Here is a 21,098-nt window from a genome sequence, read left to right on the forward strand (position 1 = left end):
ACCTGGAAGTGGAATACTGCTTCTTGCATTTCTAAAATTCTGAACGCTGAATGATTCTCATATAGTTCTCTGACAACTGGAATCAAGTCCTGTGCCAAAGAATCAACAGGAGCAATTAATATCTCATGTTGTAGCAGAATTGGTTTATATTTAGTATTGCTTGAAATAAATGAGCTAATGACCGATACTTATAAATCTATACTTACTTAGGGATTGTTTTCCTTTAGTTGGGAAAATAGGGCTTATCTGTACTCCTTAAAACACAAATTTTAGAAATTGTATTGGATCTTTTCTTTGAATATTTGCCACAGGATCATGAGATTCTAGGCACTCTTTAATAGTGCAGGTTAACTGAATTATGTTTAGTTAATAAGTCCTGCATATCCATAGGGGCCATTCTACAATAATCTAACTTAACATAGCTACTGTGAAACTGCAAAATAATCTTTTTAATAGAGGGTACCTTTCATCAAAAAACTTGTGAGTTTTGCTGTCATATGAAATTTAGCAGAGACATTTAATGGTGCTATCTATAGCTTGTCTGTGTATGTAAAATTATTTACTTAAAACCAAAAAGGTTTGGTTTTAGATAACATAAATTTTACCCAGTTCAAACCTCAGCAGATTCCTACTCAGTATTTAATTGATACAAGGCACTGGGCTGTTGTAGTATAATGGATAAATGAGAAGATCTAATCCATTTTGGAATATCCTTGCTTCACATTGTTTTTTTTCCCCTTATGTTGTCTGTTTTTTTATGAGTAAACATTTTACTTCTAATGAATTTGTAAACTTCCTATTGATGAAACCAAGTATACTACATACAAAGACTGAAGAACTGAGAATAACCAGCTGAAGTTATGTCTGCCCAAGTGATTCTATAGCAGTGCTGCCAGCACTTATCCTTTCAAATGTTCTCACTATTCACAGTATTTAGTATAACTCACTTATCTTCTAGGGTGATGGGTTTTATCTCACAAATCTGAACTCACAGCAGCACCAAAAGGCAGAATACCTTTTGATGCTGAGTTGGATCCAAGAAGTTTTCAGTCAGTGAAGACAAGAATGATGGGAAACCTCTTAATAGTAAAATAAGCAATAAAGTTTATATCCAAGATGCTGAATTCAGTCTTGTATTACATAATGTTCTGAAGTTCTTATGGTTCAACTGCTCATACCAATGAGGAACAACAAATTCATTCGTGAAATACTGATATTCTAGTCAGGAAGTACAAGTCTAAAACACGCTTTCTACAATAACATCTGTAAAAATAGTCACAGCTCCCTGTTGATTACTTATCATATGCTGACAGGAAAAATGACATTACCAGGTTAAAGAAATTACACAGAAAAGCCAGTGAAGAGTACTGAAAGTCCTCAGTTCCAAGTTTGAAGGCACTTGGATATTAACAGGAAAGCATTATAGAACCAAAAAACTTCAATAAGCCAAGTAAGGGTGAATGATGACAATGAAAGGTAACAAATACCTTTTTGCTTGATTCTCAACAGGTATTTTGTTCTGAAAGATTTCTCCAAGTGCTGAGCCCTCACTGCTGCTACCTATTCATTTCTAACATCTTACTGTCCTCCACATGACAGCCATGTCAAAGCTTTTCCATTTCTTCAAGGCCCACACCCAGCCTCATACACTTTCAGGAGATAGTCTTGCCTCCTGCTTTACTGAGATTGAGACATTTGATTCTGTCATTTCTTCCTACCTCACAAAGTCGCTACATCTTCCCCAACACTCTCTTTAATTCTAAGACCTCTTTTATTTATACTTTGGCTTCATAATTTTGCCCCATCAGTATCCTTCCTACCTTTAAAATCTTCGTCAATCAGTTCCTTCTCTTGTCCAACAGAGATCATCAATCAGAGTTGGTTGATCAATTTCTTTATAGACCCATCACCCCCTTTTCCCTCATTCTACTTTTCAAAAGTAGATTCTATACACACTGCCGCATCCTCAGCCTCTTCCTATTTGGCTTCTACTCTATGTACATAAAGGGACCACAGAGATCACCAAGAACCCCAACCAGATCTTACTTCTTATCCTTCCTTATTTATCTATAGCACTTTTTTTTTTTGAGACAGAGTCTCCCTCTGTCACCCAGGCTGGAGTGCGGTGGTGCGATCTCAGCTCAATGCAACCTCCGTCTCCCAGGTTCAAGCAATTCTCCTGCCTCAGCCTCCTGAGTAGCTAAGATCATAGGCCATGACGCCCGGCTAATGTCTGTATTTTTAATAGAAGATGGGCTTTCACCATGTTGGTCAGGATGGTCTCGAACTCCTGACCTCAGGTGATTAACCCACCTCGGCCTCCCAAAATGCTGGGATTATATAGGCTTGAGCCACTGTGCCCAGCCTATCTGCAGCACTTTATATCATCTACCTTCATGGCTTTCTTGACACTGTATTGAATACACCTAATTACAAACTCAACTTGTTTTCACCCAAAATGTTCCCACATTCTGTCCTACATTTATATAACAGTATACTGTTCTCCTAGATTTGGCTAGAAACTTAGGTCATTTTCACCTAATCTCCTAACATTTAATAACTTGCCATTTCCTATCAAGCCTGCATTCACAAAGTGTTCTGGACTCATCTTGCCTTCTCCAAACCCGGCACCATCCTTCATACCTCGACTACTCCCTGAGACCACTGCACCCAGCAGTCAAAGTCATCTTCCCACACTTACTACTCAGTCACACTTCATACCTGCTCTGGCACCTCTGCAAACAAGGCCTTTCAGTATCTGGTGCCAGTACACTGTATACTGTATACTGTATCAAGACCAGTCACTGAGGCTGCCCCCGCCCCATGCCTTCCTACCTTCACGTGCTTGTTCTCTAACTCACACCCCTACTCCCATCCCCACCCCCACACACGTGACAGCAATTTAAGGTGCAGCAAAAATCTCATCTCTGTGAAGCTTCCCCCAACCCGCTCCAGCCCAAAGAAACCTGTCCTTTCCCTGCTGTCCCTCAGCTTTCTGATCCTCCCTTCCTTAAGGGATCTATCAACTATAACCCCACCCTGTCAACATGTAGAGGACGGGGACTCATCTTGGTATCCTGCACAGATCCCAAGAAATCAATGAATGCTGCTTAAATTATAATCAATATCCTACATTCCCTTTCCCCTACCTCAACAAACTGAGCATTCATTTGGATTAGTTTCCTAATAAGCTTGTTAGTATTCCTCATGTATTGTGCTATTATTAGGCCTTAATATAGTATCCCTGCAAAATTGCATAAAATGATGGTTCATGAACAGTCATCTCATTAAATCTGAGCTCCTAAAAGTCATAAACAGTAATTTATTAGTCATCGTATCTCTACCTCTCACAGTGTCTGATACTGTGTAAGTTTTAAGAAAGATGTTTGCCAAATTTAAAAGATTTTAGATCCAAAAATAATTACATAGAACAAATCTACCTGATTTCTTCATGTGTTAAACAAAAGTGACAGAGATGCTGCCAATACACTGATTAGCTTTAAAGCCAATGATCAGAGAAGCATAAAGATACTCTGGCAGACTGGGAAGCAAAGACCACCCATCACACTGACTGTAGACCTAAACCAGAAGGTAAGGTGGAGAATAACAGTGATAGACTTTTCAACCTAATTAAAAATGCTTCTTGGCCAACACAGTGGCCCTCACCTATAATCTCAGCAGCACTTTGGGAGGCCATGGCAGGAGGATAGCTTGAGCCCAGGAATTCAAGGCTACTGTGAAGTATAATTGTGGCACTGCATTCTAGCCTGGGCAACAGAGCAAGACCCTGTCTCTTAAAAAAATGCTTCTTAACTAACAAGACTAGGTTAAATTGAATGTCAACTTTGAGTATTCAGTAATGAGTGTGGAAAAGTTACTTTAGCTGCTGGGTGTGAGACAGCTGGAAGGAGAAGACTGAAATCTAAGAGATTTGGTAGCAGACAGTGGCCGTGGTCTCAGAGAAGCAGCCCAGGCATGAAGGGTGGTGGCCGTGAATTTGGAGAAGACAGGATGGCTCCAAGATACTTTGTGGACATAGGCTTGATAGGACATAGGCTTTGTAGCTCTTATTTTGCATGTATACAGTATAGCAAATGGCCATTAAATTGATTTAGAATAAATTTACTCAGTTTGGCAAGTTGAAGAATATAAATCCACAAAGTCACATAGAAACAGATACAAATAAATCACATGTGTGGCTCAAGGTCTTACTGTGAGGGGGATGACTGGTATGACTAAGTTTAAACCCTATTTCATTTCTGAAGCTTCTGAGATTTTTGTCTCAAAAATGCATTAATACAAATATGCTTTTTTTGTCTCTCTCAGATAATCATGGACATATTGATGCCTCTCTGAGACCCATCTGGGATTTGGCTTTCCTTGGAAGCTCTTATGTGATGTGGGAAATGACAACCCAGTTTTCACGCTACTACTTGGCACAGCTCACTAGTGTGAGGCAGTGGGTAAGAAAAACTTGAAAATTAGCTTGTGCCACAAGAATCAATGCAGTATCCTTAGACTGAATTTATGTGAACTTATAATTTCATATCGAGAGTTTTAATCACATTTCATTTATTTAACAAATATTTGAGTTCCTGCAATGGGCTAAGTATTGTTTCAGGGGCTGGGGATACACTGTGAACACAATGTCGCTGCCCTCGTTAATTCTAGGGAGAGAAGATAAAAAGAGACAGTGAACTAATAAATAAATATGTATCACACAATGGTAAATGCTATGAAAAAAATTAACTCTCCAAGGTATAAGGATCATTTAAAGTCAGGAATTTTGAGACCAGCCTGGGCAGCATAGCAAGATCCCATCTCTACAAAAAAATTAAAAATTAGCCAGATATGGTGGCACATGCCTGTAGTCCCTGCTATTCAGGACACTGAGGTGGGAGGCTTCTTGCTTGATCCAGGAGTTGGAGGTTGCAATAAGCTATGATTGAGCTACTTTACTCCATCCTAGGCAACAGAAATGCTGTCTCTTAAAAAAGAAAAGAAAAACAAAAAAATGAGGTAGGGAAAAGAGAATGTAGGGTATTGACAGAATTACTACTTAGTCTGAAGTAAGGCTAATTTGAGCAAAGGTGACTTTGGAGTAGAGACCAAAGGGAAGTTAGAGTGAGCTGAGCCCCACTCCCATAAGGAAAGAAAATGTCAGACAGAGGACACTGAGGCTGCAAGGTTAATGTCTTTGAGTAGGCAGGAAGTATGTGATCAATCCAGATGATCTTAGGAATACAGAGGGTCCACCTAGAGGGAAGCAGCGGCGCAGATGCTGGTAAAAGGATAGACAGATATCAAGGTGAGAGTTTGTGGAAGTTGTATTCTAACTGCTCAGTCTTCTCAGTGAAATGGGACAAAGTCATCAGCTGAGAGCAGGAGAAATAGCAGTGAGGCTGCTGTGGCTAGAACTGAGTGACAAAGGGAGCATGCTAGGAGACAGATCAAATGGAGTGGGGCAAATGAAAAGCATCAGCTCATGTAAGACCTTACGGGCCACTCAAAGGGTCTTTCTTATCTTTCACTCGTTTACCCATTAGAGGGTTTTAACCAGAGGAGTGACATGACCTGACTCCTCTTTCCAGCAGACCAGTAAAGTATTGCAATATTGGGTGGGTGCAAAGGCTCACACCTGTAATCCCAGCACTTTGGGAGGTCAAGGTGGGTGGATTACTTGAGGTCAGGAGCTTTAGACCAGCCTGGCCAACATGGTGAAACTCTGTCTCTACTCAAAATAGAAATTAACTGGACTTGGTGGCAGATGCCTGTAAGCCCAGCTACTCGGGAGGCTGAGGCAGGAGAATCGCTTGAGCCAGGGAGGCAGAGGTCGCAGTGAGCTCTGATCGCACCACTGCATTCCAGCCTGGGCTACAGAGCAAGACTCTGTCTCCAAAAAAAAAAAAAAAAAAAAGCTTGGACCAGGGTGGTAGCAATGGAGCTGGAAAGACACTTGGATTCTGGCAGAGTGACAATATTGGCTCATGGGTTGGATATGGGTATCAGACATGAGAGGAGTTAAAGATGATTTTTAGAATTTTGGTGTGAATAACTGGAAGAATAGAGTTTTCATTTACTGATTTGGGAACCTTATAGGAGGAACAGAATTGAGGGAAATTATCTTAATTTGGGGCATTCTAAATTCTATAACCAAATAGAGAATTTGTATAATCATCTGGACAGAAGAGTCTGAAGTGGGGGAGAGGTCTTGGCTCTAGTTATCACCATATAGATAGTATTTAAAGTCACAAGACTGGATGAGGTCACAAGTAATGAGTGAAGAAAATGAAGTTAAGTTATGTAAGGAATGGATCATGGAACACTTCTGACTTAAGCAGTTGGAGATATGGGAAAGGAAAGTATCTCAAGGATGAGGACCGGCTGGTAGTATTAACGCTGCTGGAAAGTCAGGTAAGATGAGGACTGAGAACTGCCCGTTTGATTGAGCAACTCACAGTCAATGGAGAGCTTATCAAGAGTCCTCTCACTGGCACAGTTTTGACAAAAGCCTGATTGGGGTAGGTTCAGGAAAGGATGGGAAGAGAGGAAGTGGACACTCAGCCCTTTCAAGAAATTTAGCTATAATAAAGAAGAGTAAAAGGAAGGAGAAGAGGACTACAGCTGGACAATGAGTGGGCATAGGGCTGAAAGGGCTTTTTTTTTTTTTTTTTTTTTTTTTTTGCTTATTTTTGGTTGGGAGAAGTAACAGCAAATTTATATGTTGATGAGAAAAAGTCCAGTAAAGAAAGGCAAAGTAGGAATTGCAGGAAAGAGAGGGAAAAGATAGGCAAGAGAGGGTATGATCAATCCGGATGATATTAGGAACATAGAGAGTTCACCTAGAGGGAAAGCAGGAAACAGTGGCCTAGTACTAGGAGGGCAGATATCAAAGTGGGAGTTTGTGGAAGTTCTAACTGCTTCTGTCTTCTCAGTGAAAGAGGAGGCAAAGTCATCAGCTGAGAGCAGGATGAGAGTTGAAGGTATTGGGAGTATTAGAGAGGCAAGCTGAGCCAATCATAAGCACCAATTTAAAAGATTTGTTTTGTTCATAGATTCACCCATGGATGGATAATCAGTAAATATCTTCTGAGTACAGGATTTGCCCAGCATTATACCATCATTTTTTTTGCCAAAAATAAATAGTTTGGTTGGCTTTCCAAAGATCACATGTACAACAGACATCAATTAGAAACCTAGATTTTGTCTTTACTTATCAAAACGAACATGTCTTTCCCCCTTACAGAGTGCTTGTAAATAGAAATTACCCTCTAATTAATTGTTGCTATATAACAAGTCAAGATACAGTACTAGTTCTTTTGCTAGATAAGTTTCTATCTCTGTTTCTGACACACTCTCATCTACCAAGATGACCACATTCTCAACAAGAGGCTTTTACTTTACCTGAAAAGTCAGGGGGAAAGAGGTTGTTTTAAGTGTAGAAAATGGCGTCAGGATAATGTAGGACTGACTGCAGTGAATGTGAGAGAAAAACCTAATAGGAATAGAGCAACACATTGATATAACAGAGAAAAACTAAGACTTTTAACATGTTTCCCTTTCTTTTACAGTTGCATATGACATATTTTTAGCACTAGGACATACTAGGGTACAAAAAAATAGCAGCTATATTTCTCTCCCATTCTAACCAGTCTTTCATGTCCATTATCTGTCCACTCAACCAAACTGCAAGTGGGAAAGCAAGAACATATATGTAACTAGACAGTTAAAAAACAGAAATGCAAAGGGAAAATGGTCATTGAGTAAGAGTTTTAGATTTTACTTTTCCCCTGTGGTGTTTGGGTGTTAAGATAAATAATAGTTGAATATGCAGCTGACTTGCTGGGTCACCCAAGGCAAATCACTTCATCTCTTAGGGCCTATTAAATGAGGACTCACAAACAGACTGAAGTGAAACTAATACAAATTTAAATTACCAGAGCAATTAGGAAATTTGGTTTCAAGGTTGATATGCATTTCAGCTTAGAGTTCTTTTTAAGTATGTACATATCCACAAAGATTTTTCAAATTCTGCTACTCAGTGGCCACTAAGGTCTCCTGTGACCCTGATCAAAAGAAGCAACACAAGCAACAGACAAAACAATCAATGATTTTAAAAAAATACCCTATGAGCAGAAGTTCTAAATACTGTTCTGAGAAACTAGCCAACAGGACACTAGGGCTGAGAAAGCCAGTACAACACAGAGGCAGGAATGACTGGAGGTACTTGTTAGAAACAAATTCGGGTGCTACAAAATAAATAGCACTCAAACATAAATTTTCTCAGCAAGGCAAATTTACTTCCATAGAAGGGTGCATCTCACAGATGGAACGATGGCAAGAGCACCACGAACAAAGGAAAGCAAGAGGTTTTTATTTCTAACACAATGGGTTTCTACTACTGTGTCCTGTCTCCATTGGCTGGAACTGGACTGCACAATCTAAACTGGTCCTGGTTAGCTAATTTGAAGGGTGCAGAGAGGGGGTTACACTGGGAGGAAGGACAGTTTCGGTGGGAGAAACTATTCTGGCAGGAGGGGTAATTTGCAGAGTGAGTAAAATGTGGGCCCTATAGATAAGGACTGGCTGGGAAGTTGCTTGCTGTGACCAGAGCAGGGAAACAGAGAGAATAAGGAAGTCTGGCCTTGAAAGCAGGGAATAAAGAATAAGGAAACTTACAAAAGCTACAACTTCTTACTGGATTTAACAGTGCTTTTAGCCCAAGGTAGCTCAAAGAAAGTCTAAAGATTATAATTTTTCCAAAAACTTTCTGGGTGGGAATTACTGTCTTGATACTCAGGGTAATTTCACCTTTCAAAATTGTGTGATGAAGTACAAGCTTATAACCTCACAGGCCCAAATGAACAAGGCCTGAGGGAAGAGTGAGCAAAAAAAGGTTTGAAATGCAAATGTAAAATAAGACCCATCTTACTGGCACAACTCTTTCCTTAGAATTGAAGAATAGATGTCATTCCCAATACTATGAGGACTGTGCCAAGAACAAGGGATATATGATAAGGCCATACCTTTAGCCCTGAATATGAATTGAGAAAAGTCAAGCTGAGTATTGTTCTAACTCCTATCAATTAGTATCAGATTTGTAAGCACCAAACTATCTAACCTGTAGCACATCACTATCAGTCAGCTCATCTTCACCCTAAGTCTCCACTAGCCAAAGCTACATAAGAAGCCATCTTATCTACTTTATCTATTATACTGAAATCTACTTTATAACTTCTATTACTAACTTAAGCCTACTTCCTCACTACTAAAACCACCCTGGGTCTGTTAGTCTTCTCTCTCTCTTTTGGGGTAAGTAGGGTGGAGAGGCATGGGGTGTGCTGGGTCATGAGCAAGCAAAAGGGAACAAACAAAACACTTCCAGTCTGTCTCCAACAAGATTAAGTGCTGAGTTACCAGGAAATGTAACAACAAATCATCATCAATTTGGGCTACAAGATTTGACATTTATGATGATCTGAATTGAAGCCAAAAAGATAATTTCTGAATAATATTAGAAATGACTTCTTGGCAGAGCTTCACTTGGTGAAGGCAGTCCAATCCAGGCATACTTTGCCAGCCTGCAATGTGCAATGACCTCTTCTGCAGTTTTTTAATAAGCTGTGCTTTTTGGTTTGGTTTAATGGTGGTTCCTCTTAAAGGAGGAGGAATCTATAAAAACACAAATGTAAGGGGATGTTTCAATAACTTTACCAAGGAATTTCTCAATCAAATGATACAGGGTTTTCCAAGCATTATCATGACTCACATTTTTGTATTTAAAAATGGGTAACACTCTTTCTGCACCTTTAGCAAAATAGCTTGTCAAATGGGGCTGGAATGCTAACGCTTGTTTTAAGCTCCAGCCTCTTTTTTGCCTCACTGGAGACTGCCATGATTTCCTTCAGAAATGTTGTTTTCAAAAGCAGAATAAGACTGTTCTCAAAAAAACATTGTAAGTGTATAAGTAAAACCAATATATATATACACATATATTTGCATACATATATATACAATCATTTTTTAATAGAGATGAGGTCTCACTATGTTGCCCAGGCTGGTCTTAAACTCCTGGGCTCAAGTGATCCTCCTACCTTGGCCTCCCAAAGTGCTGGGATTACAGGTGTGAGCCACCATGTCCAGCCTAAAACCAATTCTTAAATTATAAAAATACATGATAAACACTCAAGACTTGAAAAATAGTACAGACAGCACAGAAGTCTGAGACAAATATCCAGCTGGTGTGGGACATCTTGGGATAGATAACTGTTTCCTTCCAAGGTCCAGACAGCTACCAAATGGAGGTCAAACAAAGCTAAACATATCCTCAAAGTGACAATGCCGAACTAATCACTGGAACCTCCAGTAACTGTTCCCTTATGAAAGAGACACTGAATTTTCTCTCATGAATTCTCTGACTTTGCTGTTTGTGCCTCAGATGTTTGCTCTGAACATTTGTGGGTGCACTGTGAGACAGGAGGGAAACTTACCCAGTATTGCCAAGAAGACACCATAGAAAATGCAGTTGCTTTCTGATTTATCCAGGCCCTCTCTTGTATCTTCTCCCTCCAGACTTCCTCACCTACTGGAAATGTCATGGCTTGTAAAAATCTTCATCAATGTAGGCAAAGGGGAGACAAAACTGTTTTTTTTTGTGGGGGTTGCTTTTCTGTATTCTTTAGTAGTCTTAACACAAACCTGGTAATATATCCAAAATGCAAGTTTAGTTGTTTGCTGCTTGCAGAGTCCAATTCACAAAAGTGAGGTCTGGTATAAATAAAGTGACTTTATTTCAAAGCTAGCTTAGGGGAATAAGTATAGGCTCCTGCCTTTAAGGTACTATTTCCCTTTTGGGACAAAAAGCAAGGGCTTTTAAAGGGGGACTTGGCATGAACGGCATGCAGGGGAGGAAGCGAGCAGGTGCAGGGTCTATGTGACTCACTTGAATACCTTATCTACTGGGCGATTGAGCTGGTGCCATGTGGGCAGAGCTAGACTGTAAACTGGCCATTGTCTCAAGATTTTGGACAGAGTTCCTTCATGGTCCTAACAGAGGTTGTAAATGGACTGTTGTCTCTCAATGCCTTTTCCTGGTGGGAGAGAGTTCCAGCTCTCGAGCTTTAGAGTGAGCGCATACATAAGCTTGCCATGCAGGGAGTACCTGGTAAAAGGGAAAGTAAAGGTTATGATTCCATTTCTAAAGAGCTGAGTAGGAAGTGGAGAACAGGGGAAAAGGAGGAAAGAGAAAAGAAGAAAAAGTTTTTTTTAAGTAACTCATTCTCTTTTTCTCAGAAAAATGGAGTACTCCATTGTAGGAAGACTAAAATTATAATCCAAATTGAGGTTTTTTTTAAAAAAAAATGTTCTTTCTTCCACTTTTACTTGTGAACAGATAAGCAATCTAAAGGAAATGTCAAAAAGAAAATATGGAGTTGGTTTAGTCACTAGTAAAATGTATAGAAACACTGTGAATAGAAGAGGTAAAGACTGCCTGCCTACTGAAAAATATCTAAGGCACTGGTTTTAGCAACAGTGTGGTATTCATGTAGTATATATGAAGAATATGGGTGCTGGAGTCAGTAGATCTGAGTTGGAATTCCCATTTGTCACTTCCTAGCTGTAACCTCAAATTACCTCTCCTGTAAAACTAGGCTCATAATACATAGACTGTAAAGGAGAATTACATGAGAACACGTAGAAGGTGCCTAGCACAGAACCTAGCCCATGGTAGGCATTCTAGAATTACTAGTTGTCCTTCCCCTTGTCTTATTGTCTGTTATATCAGGGCTAATATATCAGCTTGAGGTGCATATACGGTATCCAGATCCTTAAGGTTGTTAAAAGAATCTCCCTATCTCCACAGACTCAGTGTCCATCCGAAACTATGAATATTAAAGAGGAAAAGTGATAGACATTCAGCCAGACTTCCATGTAACTCAGTGACAAGACAAAAATGAGGATCAATGACTTCCATATCTTGAAGCAAAATACTACCAAAAACCATGAGGCAAAAATCTAAAAGGCAGTAGGAGAGTCAAGGCACCCATTCAAAACAAGAATGTATTGCATATTTATTACACCAAATACCACCATATTTATTATACTGACTTTTTTTTCTCCCTCTAGAAAACTAACGATGATACAATTGATTTTGATTACACTGTTCTACTTCATGAATTATCAACACAGGTAAAACAGAAAATTGTATGTAGAATTGTTTTTACCATAAGTTTTTGCAGATCATAATATTTTATAACTCTTATTTCCTAGGAAATAATTCCCTGTCGTATTCACTTGGTCTGGTACCCTGGCAAACCACTTAAAGTGAAGTACCACTGTCAAGAGCTACAGACACCAGAAGAAGCCTCTGGAACTGAAGAAGGATCAGCTGTAGCACCAACAGAACTTAGTAATTTCTAAAAAGAAAAAATGATATTTTTCCAGCTTCTAAACACGTGACTGTACTAGCATTTTTCTGGTAAAATAGCTAAGGTATAGATATTCTAATAATTTGGGAAAGCCTATGATTACAAGTAAAAACTCAAATTCAAAGATGCTGGTTTTTTGTTTGTTTCTCAATTGGTCTGCTTTCGCTTTTAATTCTGGAAGCACATGGACCTGAACTCCGCTCCGTGCTAAACAGTCACCAGCAGGTTCCTCAGGGTTTCAGCCCTAAAACGTAAAGCCTGGATAATTAGTGTATGCTGCAACAAGATCAGCATTTTTAAAAAACTGCAAAAAATGATGGTCCCATCTCTGAATCTGCATTTCTCATTCTTTTTAACATACTATAGCTAATATATTTTATGTTGCTAAATTGCTTCTATCTAGTATGTAAACAAAGATAACATTTTCAATGAAAGTAAATTATAGGGAAAAAATTAACTGTTTAAAAGAAACTGTATTATATTTTATGATTTCAGGCAAGTATTCCTTTTTAACTTGCTATCTACTTTTAAATACATATTTACATTTCTAAATACTGAAATGTGTTAAATGCTCTTGTGGAGATCTGTATACAAAGGAAAGTCTTGTGCTAAACTGGAATTAAATGAAATAGTAATATTGCTTAACTTAAATTTTACAAATAATAGAATGTCTCACCAGATAAAGCTGTCTGCAAACATCCATCAGAAGAAATACGGATGTAACTGAAAGCATATTAAATATTTACAATTTTCATTTACAAAGACAACTTGGACCAAGTGTTGGCCTAAGTAATTTATAAAAGCAAACATAGTATGTACCATAATCCAATTCAGTGGAGTATCTCCTGAAGGCAGGAGGAATTGATCCAGGAAGCGTTGCCATCATTTGCCTCTCAAAATTAGTATCATTTAATGGAATGCTTATGTTGGTGTCTAAAAACCTTGAGCCAGGTTTGGTAGTCAATAATTGATTAGGAAACATCAACCTTAAAATATATCAAAACATTACTTTTAGATCATCAGAAAAGTTTATTCTAAAGAGAAAATTTTAAAGGCATGAACCATACAAAATAAGCTGATCTAGTTTACTTTTTTTTCTACTTAAAGCCCTTTGCTTTGCATTTATCTTCCCCAAATCCACTTGATTTAAATTTAAAAAAAAAATTTTTTTTAATTAAAAAAAAAAAAAAACAGGGCTGTTGGCTCATGCCTGTAATCTCAGCACTTTTGGGAGGCTGGAGAATCACTTGAGCCCAGGAGTTCATGACTAGCCTGGACAACACAGTGAGACCCCCTCTCTTTAAAAAACGTTTACTGATTTAAAGACTTGTGGCTGGGCTCATTCCTATAATCCCAGCATTTTAGGAGGCCAAAGGTAAGAAGATCACTTAAGCCCAGCCTGAGCAGCATAGTGAAATCCAGTCTTAATTTTTAAAAATACATATAAAAAATAAAGAGTTGCAGTATCTGGAAGCATTGCAAACAATCATTTAAAGGATACATCAGCTCTCCCATCTATGAGATAATGAAGAGATACTTTTTACAAATTATCAGAATCCACAATGATTAAATTGTGCCAAAATCAAGTGATAAATTTCTATCACTGAAGTTCCCCAAATTATCTTCAAAAAAAGTCCTAAGAGCATTACAATAGTACACTCAATGTCCTGTGATATTTAATAAATCTTTTAGTGTCATGTTAAGGACTAGAGAACGGCATTTACTTGGTGTTTCAGCTTTCTAGAGTTGCAGCTTTCTCAAAGTCCTCATCCCCATAAAGGCGTTTTTCTTTTCTCCTTTTTTTTTCTGTTTGACCTTCATTGAGTGGCTGTCTTCACACTGGAAGCAAATGATTATCTATCCCAGGATGTCCCACACCAGCTGGTTATTTGTCACCCTATGTTGCCCAGGCTAGTCTCAAACTTCTAGGCTCAAGGGATCCTCCCACCTTGGCCTCCCAAAGTGTTGGAATTACAGATGTGAGCCACTAAAACACATTTTTCATTAGTGAGATTAGGCTCACAAATGTGACCGTAATCCAACCAGGTAATGATTCTAAGGTAACCCTTTAGCAGATTTATTACAGTATAATAGAATATGAAGGAGAATTCTATACATACAAATAATATACAAACACAATTACCTAATTTATAAATTTACAAAACCCCCAAAAGTTAAACCAACTAAAAATTTATCAGTATCACCGTTAGAACATCTTACCTTTTTTTTTTTTTTTTTTTGTCACAGAGTCTCACTCTGTTGCCCAAGCTAGAGTAATGGAGTGCAGTGGCAGTACCATCTCAGCTCAGTGCAGCGTCTGCCTCCCAGGTTCAAGCAATTCTCCTGCCTCAGCCTCCCGAGTAGCTGGGACTACGGATGCATGTCACCGAGCTCAGATGATTTTTGTATTTCTAGTAGAGACAGGGTTTCACTGTGTGGGCCAGGGTGGTCTCAACTCCTGACCTCAGGTGATCCACCCACCTCAGCCTCCCAAAGTACTGGGATCACAGGTGTGAGCCACCATGCCCAGCCTCAGAACATCTTTTCTAGTTCAAACTCTAAAATTGTTAATATTACTAACAGTGGTTCCACTAGCTAACAACCAAAAAATCACTTGGCATAAAATGAAAAACTAAATTCCCTAAGTCCTCTTTTCAAGAGTCTAAGTTATTCTGCATCACTGTTAGCTAATGACAATCACAAACAGCATCACATTCATTTTCTTAATCTCTAGAACTTCTAGAATTTTAAGACATGTAAAATAATACCAGGGATTTGTCTACATTCCATTTTATTTTAATCATAGTTTCATTTTCTTCCTACCTGAATTATGAATTTTTAGAAGTTAAATAATTTTGAAAATCAGTTGGAAGCTTATATATTTGTACTTGAATGTTTAGTCATTCATGACATATTAGTTTATTATATCAATTTCTCTCAAATTAGAAAATTCTGACCTGTTTTGTGATTTTTCCTAGTTTTCAAAATACTATAGTCACCTAACTTGCTGCCTAGGACTTATTGGAATCGATAAATGAATGAACGCTCACAATCAATTTTCCTTGAATACAATTAACTTATTTCAATGATGCACTACAATGTTATTTGAAGATACTTTCAGTGGCAATTAGAGCTCCAGTTCAACAATTTACAGTTTTAGCACTGCAAATAGCTATCTTGTACAAAGGGACACATTCCAACATGTCACAATTTACTCCTATTGGGTTGGCTGTCAATTTTGAGACTTATCCAGATTTCAAAAATATTAAGATATCAAAAATCCTAAACTTCAGAGCTAACTAAATGTTAGTGATTTTACAACTACACAATCTAAGAGTGAGCAGAGGAAAGAAATAACAAAAAACAGAAACACTGACTTTTTTGTTTTTTAAGGTAAAATTATCAAGTCAGGTATGGTGATGTGTGCCTAGTGCCCCAGCTACTCTAGAGGCTGAGACCAGAGGATTGCTTGAGCCCATGAGTTTGCGAGCGGCCTGGGCAACATAGCGAGACCCCATCTCTTTAAGTTCAGGGGTACATGTGCAGGCTTGTTACATAGGTAACAATGCCCCACAACAATATGTTGTGGGGTTTGCTGTACAGATTATTTCTTCAATGAGGTAAAAGCCTAGTACCCATCAGTTATTTTTCCTGATCCTCTCCCGCCGCCCACCCTGCACCCTCCCAATACGCCCCAGCCCCAGCATGTGTTAATCCTCTCTGTGTTCATGTGTTCTCATCATTTAACTCCCACTTGTGAGAACAGGCAGTATTTGGCTTTCTTTTCCTATGTTAATTTGATGAGGATAATGGCTTCTAGTTCCATCTATGTCCCTGCAAAGGACTTGATCTCATTCTTCTTTATGGCTACATAGTATTCCACAATGTGTATGTACCACATTTCTTTATCTAGTCTATCATTGATGGGCATTTAGGTTGATTCCATTTCTCTGCTATTGTGAATAATTCTGCAATGAATGTGTGCATGCGTCTTTATAACAGAATGATTTACATTCCTTTGAGTATATACCCAGTAATGGTATTGCTGAGTCAGATGTTTCTTGTCTTAGAAGACCCCATTTCTTAAAAAAAAGAAGTTGTCAAACAAACAAACACATTCTAATATTACCCAAAAGAATACAATATGACACTTCTGAATTTCACAAATTTTTCATTTCGTGGCTTGGGCTTAAGTGTAGTGCAGGCAATATTTCATTAGTCTTTAACTTTGTCTGCATATTAGAATCACCCAAAAAACTTTTATCTTGATCCAGCCAAATAATCTAAATTCCTGGGTGTGAGCCTAGGTATTTCTTTTTAAGTCTCCCCCAGTGATTTTTAAAGTGCAGTGAGGGTCAGGAATCAGTACAATACTGCCTAGTGCTGCTACTATTCTCCAATACAAGTATGTAATATTCCAATTAGCCAAAATTATCCTTCTTGATAGCAGTATAAACAACCTTCACTTATGAATATTCTCATTAATTTTTTTCCATGCTACAGACTTTGGTTAGTATGTGATCTTTACCAACTATAACTAATGAGTTAGAAAGAGATGTGGGTTCTGATCCTGATCTGTCCTTATGTGATCCCATTCTAGTTACTCTCAGCTGTGCCTGAGTCATTGCATATGAGATGCTGGTGTTGGATTCAATAAACTAATGAGTTTGAAAGAGATGTGGGTTCCGGTCCTGATCTGTCCATTTGTGATCCTATTCTAATTACTCCCACCAGCTAGGCCTAAGTCATTACCCATGAAATGCTGGTGTTGGATTAAATATCTATGACCTTTTCTTTCTTTCCTTTTTTTTTTTTTTTTTGAGATGGAGTCTCACTCTGTAGCCCAGGCTGGAGTGCAGTGATGTAATCTCGCCTCATTGCAACCTCTGCCTCCTGGGTTCAAGTGATTCTCCTGCCTCAGCCTCTCAAGTAGCTAGGACTACAGGCATGTGCCACCATGCCCTGCTAGTTTTTTGTATTTTTAATGGAGATGGGGTTTCACTTTATTAGCCAGGATGGTCTCAATCTTCTGACCTCATGATCCACCCACTTTGGCCTTCCAAAGTGCTGGGATTACAGGTGTGAGCCATTGCGGCCCGCCATCTAGGACCTTTTCTGACATTGTAACATTATAACCAGGATGTTTTACAAATTAAAAATAAGTAAAACTTTTACTTACTTATCCAAGTTTATCCAGTTTAGTTTCAGTAGTTGTGACTATTCTCAACGGCCAGAGGAATCATGCTAAGTTCCATGAAGGTACAGAGAATGTATATCCTCATTAGGAACAATATTCAAAGTTATTGTGAATGGCGCAAGATGCTGACAAAATATCAAAGCAACCACATTTTTTCAGACCTGATGCTATCATAGCAACAGACATTCATGGCAGACATGCACTTGGTGAATTATCATAATTAGAGTATCAGTTTAAAAACTTAGGTTTTGTGGTCTCATTAAAGTTATTTACCTTATCTGTGCTTCCTCCATAAACAAATGGACACAGTAACAGTATTTATTCTCAGGGTTGTGAGAATGAAATTATATAATGCATTTAATGTATTTAGCGGCCCAGCATGGTGGTTCACACCCATAATCCCAGCACTTTGAGAGGCCAGGGCAGGCAGAGAGCTTGAGCCCAAGAGTTTGAGACCAGCCTGGGCAACATGGCAAAATGCCATCTCTTCAAAAAATGCAAAATATTGGCAGGGAGCGGTGGCATACACTTGTAGTCCCAGCTACTCGGGCAGCTGAGATGGGAGAATTGCTTGAGCCCAGGAAGCAGAGGTTGCAGTGAAGAGAGATGGTGCCTCTGTATTCCAGCTTGGGCGATAGAGCAAGACTCGGCCACAAAAAAAAATAAAAATAAAAGTATTTAGCAAATTCCTTGAAAATATGTGCTCAATACTGTTTAAAAATATTTTTTCCCTAGAAACCTTAAAGTATAAACCCACATCTGTAAGTCAAGAAAAGGAAAGGAATTTAAAATCAATTATTTTATTTCTATCATCAGGTAATGGAAAGGACTAGGATCCATCTATGCCATCAGATGATTTTTGGATGAAGCAATTCTGAACCTTGGGAAAGCCCAACTTATTCTGGAAACAAAAGATTAACATTTGTTCTTCTACAACCTCAGTGAATACAATATACGACAAATTCAAGTGAATTCAAATTCAGCTAGCATTCATTAGGTTGATGAAACTAACTTTGTAAATTACATTTGATTTAGGTGTACAGAAACATTAAGATGAACAAAAAAGAGAATAGCATATGCAAGGGTCCACTTTTTACTTCACAATAGACCACAAGGAAGTACCTAAAACAGAGGTAGTTACAAATTTGCAGAAACTACAAATTAAAATAATCAGCCATATATAAAATAGAGAGAAATTTAGCTAATATTTTAATATCCCAATGAAGAATCTGAAAAGCACTCTCTATGAAGATTATACAGAATCCACTCTTCAACAGAAAAGCCTGCCCATTAATGACCCAAGAAGTGTCAGGATGTAAGTGATTCACTTTCAAATCTTCAGCAAACTAATAGTTTAAAAACACAGAGGTATGTGACTTAAAGAGACAATAGACAGTTAAAGCAAATATGACAAAACAAATGACTATATGATAAATGACCTGTTAACAAAGGAAGGTAGATGGAAAAGCATGTGGTTGTTCTTTGCACTTTTTCAGTTTTTCTCTATGTTGAAAACTCTTATAATACAAAACTTGGAAGGGAAATGTACATACATTCTAAGCTTAAAAGTATAACTCTTCTCCCCTTAAATAAATATTAAACATATTTCAGTAAATATTACATTTTATTTGAGGATTTTCAATAAACTATAAAACCAATCAAAAGAGTTGAGATAGACATAGAATTACCTTTGAATAGAACAGAAGCTCCTGGATATGAATAAGAAGGGCTTCTTTTGAAAAAAGAAGAGCCTGCTTCCCAGGCTCAAAACTTCTTGTTTAGCAGCCTGAATTTATTCCACTGGAATCCATCAAAGTATTGAAACCACGCAAATTCAATTAAAGTTAGTCAACTCAAAGTAGGAAAAGTTAGTTCTTGGCTTTTCCTTTTTTAGCAGGCAGTTGGCCGGTAGCCTCCAAATACTTATTAATGAGTTCTTCTTGTGTGGCTGGTAAACATGGCTGATACCTGCAGTACTCCATTGTGTACTCTCCCTTTCCCTAGGGGTTTAAAAAAAGATAGTTTGTTGTTGTTGTTGTTGTTGTGTTGTTTTGTTTTTAACTATAAAGCAAACTCATGCAAGGTCAAGATTTTATAAATTTGATGATTTTGTATGGTGGTCTTTTGAAGGGCACTACAGTAAAGTTTAAATTTGCCTACCTCTGTGCATGACCTAAGTTCAGTGGAATAACCAAACATATCATTTAGAGGGACCTGAAAACAAACACAGTAGATATTTTAGCACTGCTTATTGAAAAATATTTGAGAAAAGCACAGATGCACTTTAGCCATTTAATTCCTTTATATTAAGATTTCTACTTACTACTCTTAGTTTAGAATAATTAAAAGCCAAAGGGAAACATTTTTGTTTTATTCCAAGTGGAAATCCCATTTGAAAATTATTTCATTTGCCAGTCGAACCACAAACCAAATCTTTCCATTTCACGGAGTGAACACCATTGACAGCTCTTCCCTCTTATCCCCACTTCGCTGCTCTATAGCTACAGCTCAAGGACTCACAAGTGTTTCTTCTGCGAAAATGGGAATACAACTTTCCTTTGGACACCTTAATGATATGCTGAGACTAGTGTTTTCCAGGAGGCCTTAAGAAATGTAATAAACACTTTTTCCCTTGAGATTTAAGTCAAGAAAGGTATAGGCAAGGGAATTAAAATATTCCAATAAAGATAGCAATAAAGTAGCTATGCAAATAAAGCTAAAACGAGAGATAAATACACATCTTATTTTTCCTTTTCGTCAGTCTGTGCTTATCCAAGAAAGAGAGATAATATACATATAAGAAAATGACATATTCACAAAAGGTCAAGATAAAATAAATCTTATTTTTAACTTCTGCACTTGAGTTGCTCTAATAACAAATTACAGAAAATGCCACATGTATAAAGCCACAAATTCAGCAAGCAAATGTGTCCATTTAAAAAAACAAAAGCTAATTTGGATATCCTGTGGTTAACAGAAGCAAGACTGTCAATGACCAAGCCTACTTACATCTGCATACAGTGTAAAATAGTCCTCAACTCCATCTTGCCCAGTGATTACCCCATGGCGACGGTTAATTCCTGCAATTACTTGTCCCTGAAATTCATTTGGAGCTACAACTTCCACAGACATAATAGGCTCAAGAATACATAATGTTGCATTTGCCAAGGCTGGTTTAAAAAAAAAAAAAAAAAAAGTTCATTAGTCTTCATACAAACGACAACTCTTCTGTCCAGATATACAAAAGGGAGATAGATGATGCTTTCCCAAAGGTACAAACACAAATGTCAAGGTTAAAATATTTGACCTAGACTCATTTTTCCTGTAGTAGTAACAGTCACTCTTCTAAATGGAAATTCCAACATTTAATATTTCCATTATCATATTTTTATCCTTAAAACTCATCAAATAGCAGAGAATAATACAAAAGGGTCTTAAAACAACATCTGATCAAGTCCTTTACCATCTAAATT

The 21,098-nt window shown here is 38.0% G+C and overlaps 2 protein-coding genes across 2 annotated transcripts in view; one reads left to right on the forward strand and one right to left on the reverse strand.

Annotated features, from left to right (window-relative positions):
- RARRES1 (retinoic acid receptor responder 1) overlaps positions 1-17,103 on the forward strand; it is a 38,778-nt gene extending 21,675 nt beyond the window's left edge. Inside the window, exons 4-6 of the mRNA XM_035278392.3 lie at positions 4,327-4,463; positions 12,127-12,189; positions 12,271-17,103. Of these exons, the coding sequence (XP_035134283.1) occupies positions 4,327-4,463; positions 12,127-12,189; positions 12,271-12,420 (350 nt within the window). The 3' untranslated portion in view covers positions 12,421-17,103. The remainder of the gene's footprint in view (positions 1-4,326; positions 4,464-12,126; positions 12,190-12,270) is intronic.
- A 1,306-nt stretch (positions 17,104-18,409) lies between these two features.
- Positions 18,410-21,098, reverse strand: part of GFM1 (G elongation factor mitochondrial 1) — a 48,464-nt gene continuing 45,775 nt past the window's right edge. The window contains exons 16-18 of the mRNA XM_002807655.5: positions 20,635-20,795; positions 19,786-19,839; positions 18,410-19,625 (exon numbers count right to left, since the gene is read on the reverse strand). Of these exons, the coding sequence (XP_002807701.2) occupies positions 19,494-19,625; positions 19,786-19,839; positions 20,635-20,795 (347 nt within the window). The 3' untranslated portion in view covers positions 18,410-19,493. The remainder of the gene's footprint in view (positions 19,626-19,785; positions 19,840-20,634; positions 20,796-21,098) is intronic.

The sequence above is a fragment of the Callithrix jacchus genome, chromosome 17 (assembly GCF_049354715.1).
Source record: "Callithrix jacchus isolate 240 chromosome 17, calJac240_pri, whole genome shotgun sequence".
Classification (NCBI taxonomy): Eukaryota; Metazoa; Chordata; class Mammalia; order Primates; family Cebidae; genus Callithrix; species Callithrix jacchus.